The 2842-nt window shown below is 35.2% G+C and overlaps 1 protein-coding gene across 3 annotated transcripts; it reads left to right on the top strand.

Annotated features, from left to right (window-relative positions):
- Positions 1 to 715: 715 nt before the first annotated feature.
- On the top strand, positions 716 to 2564 carry LOC110033170. 3 transcript variants are annotated; one of them, XM_020737072.1, is made up of 3 exons: positions 716 to 1142; positions 1245 to 2179; positions 2317 to 2564. In XM_020737072.1, the coding sequence occupies exons 1-2, from the start codon at positions 804 to 806 to the stop codon at positions 2124 to 2126; spliced, it is 1221 nt and encodes a 406-aa protein (XP_020592731.1). In that variant the 5' UTR covers positions 716 to 803; the 3' UTR covers positions 2127 to 2179; positions 2317 to 2564. The 3 variants fall into 3 exon arrangements, with proteins under 3 accessions (XP_020592731.1, XP_020592730.1, XP_020592732.1); XM_020737071.1 differs by having other exon boundaries at positions 2314 to 2564; XM_020737073.1 differs by lacking the exon at positions 2317 to 2564 and having other exon boundaries at positions 717 to 1142; positions 1245 to 1800; positions 1875 to 1888.
- Positions 2565 to 2842: the final 278 nt, after the last annotated feature.

Below are 2842 nucleotides of genomic sequence, written 5' to 3'. Positions count from 1 at the left end.
CCAAGTTTAGTTAATTTAAAATAACTCAGAATAATTTTTGAGTGTTTTCTGAAATAATCACAACTAACAAATATATTTTATTTCAAAGTAAAATATAAATAAAATAAAATAAAATAAAAAATAAAAATAAAAGTTAACCCAAATCACCCCATTAATATTTGACTTAACTTTCCCCAGCTATCATCTAAATTTTCTCAAACACAATGAAAGAACATACAAGGACTAATTCTTCTCTTAAACTTTCTTTCCATCATCCATCTATTATAACACCATTCATGTACATGATGTATATTTCAGTAGTAAGAAATTACTTGATATATTACAAAATACCATGGTATCCAAAGTTCAAAAAATGCCAATTTATCTTCAATTCAATACATCCTCCTAAAAATTAACCCAAAATATTCCTAATTTTTATTTTTTTCATCAACTCATTTTTGGCTACGGGTCTTCTACGGCTTCTCTTAGCAAATATCGTATTAAGATTTATTGAATTCTAATTTGATAGTTTATGTGGTGCATAATGCCTATACAAGAGTCAACGAATCCGACTTCCAGCCCCAAATTCTAAAGTGGAGGCGGATGAATTCGAGAAGACTGTTAGCGCTGGAAATGGTCAACTCTTGGACTTCTCTGCCTTTAATAAACCCGCTATCATCCATAGTAGTTGCAACGATATTACTGAAGCAGAACCAAGAAGAAAGCTGAAACCAAATCCTTTCTTCTTCTTCTTCTTCTTCTTCTTCTTCTTCTTCTTCTTCAACTTGTAGCCATAGAACAATCAATATTCTGAGAAGAAATCGATGGAGTTAATTTCACCAAGGCCGTTAACAGGAGAAATGGAACTGAAGCAAGAGCTTTTTCTGAGGGCTGAGGAGCTCGAGAGGCTTGTGGCAATATACAAGCTCAAGCTGTGCGGTGAAGACATGGCTTCCTTGAATTATGGTAGCAAGTTGTTGCAGCAAAGCAATAAAGATGTCTTGGAAGACCAGAGAGGCCAATTCTATGATATTTACATGAGGAAAAGAGAAGAAAAGTTGAGGGAGGAATGGCGAGCTAGAGGGGCTGAGAAGGAAGCAGAGTTGAGGGCAATGATGGAGACTCTACATAGCACCTCTTCCACATTGATGAAGAAGGGCAAGGTACTAAAATATCTCAACTTTTAACAGCTTTTTGCTTATGCATCTTGAAATCATAGAATTGTATATGCATTAAATACTAAATCATTAAACTGTGATTTACAGACAATGGAGCCCAAGTATGCTCATTCTTCCACTTATCGGATTTCGGCGGCAACCGCATGTAATCCCGCTATCAGTTCCTTCAAGACAGCCTCCCTGAGAAAAGAAAACCTCAAGTCATCAACTGGAATCAGCAATGAGACTACCCTACAATGGAGTGTTGCCCGAAGCCAGAGCTCCAATGACAAGTTGAGCCTTGTCAAAGATATCAAGGCTAGAAGGTCACAATCCTTGCATAAAAACTGTGTCAGTCTTGGTGAGCCAAAAGACTTTATACATCTGAATTATAATCCTGATACTTCAACACAACCAATGAATACTAATCCTCAAAGGAGTGGAGCACAAAGGCCATTACACGGGAAAAGCAGTGGTACAACTCCAACTGCAGGAATCAGTAAAGCTAAATCAAGTAATTCCCAAATTCAGGTTGAGGAATACACTGAATTGCTGAAAGAAGGGAATGATGAAAATCGAAAGCCAAGGATCAGCAAAGAAAGTTGGAATTCTGCATATCATAGATTTGGAAGTAGAAGTCAATTTGTTGCAAGTCCTAAATCAAGTAATTCTCAAATTCAGAATTTTCTTCCTGATTTACACGAGGTATCTGATTTTGATTCGTCAGTGGATTCTCAGCGCTCTGACCCAGCTAAAGAAGATTTGCAGAAAATGAATCAATATCTGGAAGGAAAGACCGTTAGGGAGAGGAAGAAATGGGGGAGTTTAGAGCGACCTTTTGTGGCTGTTGATGCATCCACTCATCCCATCATGGATGTAACAAAAGGGATTAAGAGATTTTTGAAATTTGGAAAGAGAAGTGGATCGTCAAAGATGATAACCACGATTCCGAAAATTATATTTTTAAGAGTCCGAGAAATTCGAGGATAGAACAGAGTCCATCTTTTGGTATTTTCCATCAGAATGAAACAACTATGAACAAGGTACAACGATCATTTCAAGCTGTAACTTCTGCATATATTTATAAATAATGTCGTTTTTTCATTTTTTCATTGCAGTTTGATCTCTGCTTGTGTTTTTTTAAGTATTCTTATGTAGTATTTCTGAATGTTTGCAGCAGCGTGTTCTATCGTCTCTTCCACCATTTCAGGTCAGGGTAAATGAAAGTAAGAACAGATGAAGGAACCATCACGAAGTATTTAATAGAAGATCTAGATTTTCATGTTGAATGAATGTTTTGAGGATATTGCTTGTTTGCTTCCATTTATTTTCAAATTTAAGGTTGGCCTTGTTAATATGCCTCATTATTTTCCCATTCTGAAGAATGATGTTAAGGAAATGTTTATTTATTAAACAAGCTATTCTTTGCGTGTAATTGTGTGATTTTGTACGTTCCTTAAATTTTTTTTAAATTGAAACCTCGAATATGATTTTATAATCGCCGTTCAATGATTTAGTTTGCTTTTAAAACTAAATTAGAAGTGTTTTACTCTTTGTGCCATCTCATTTTCAGCATTGTTTAGAAGCAAAGTTAATGTTTGTGCTCCAACTTGTAAACATGGAATTCGATAATCGTTAGAATTTGTGATGTGAATTATGTGGTCATGAATTGAAAAGTTCGCAGTATATATATATATATATATATA

The sequence above is a fragment of the Phalaenopsis equestris genome, unplaced genomic scaffold, assembly GCF_001263595.1.
Source record: "Phalaenopsis equestris unplaced genomic scaffold, ASM126359v1 Scaffold001106, whole genome shotgun sequence".
Classification (NCBI taxonomy): Eukaryota; Viridiplantae; Streptophyta; class Magnoliopsida; order Asparagales; family Orchidaceae; genus Phalaenopsis; species Phalaenopsis equestris.
Note: the sequence above shows the minus strand (reverse complement) of the source record. Positions and strands in the feature narration are given on the sequence as shown.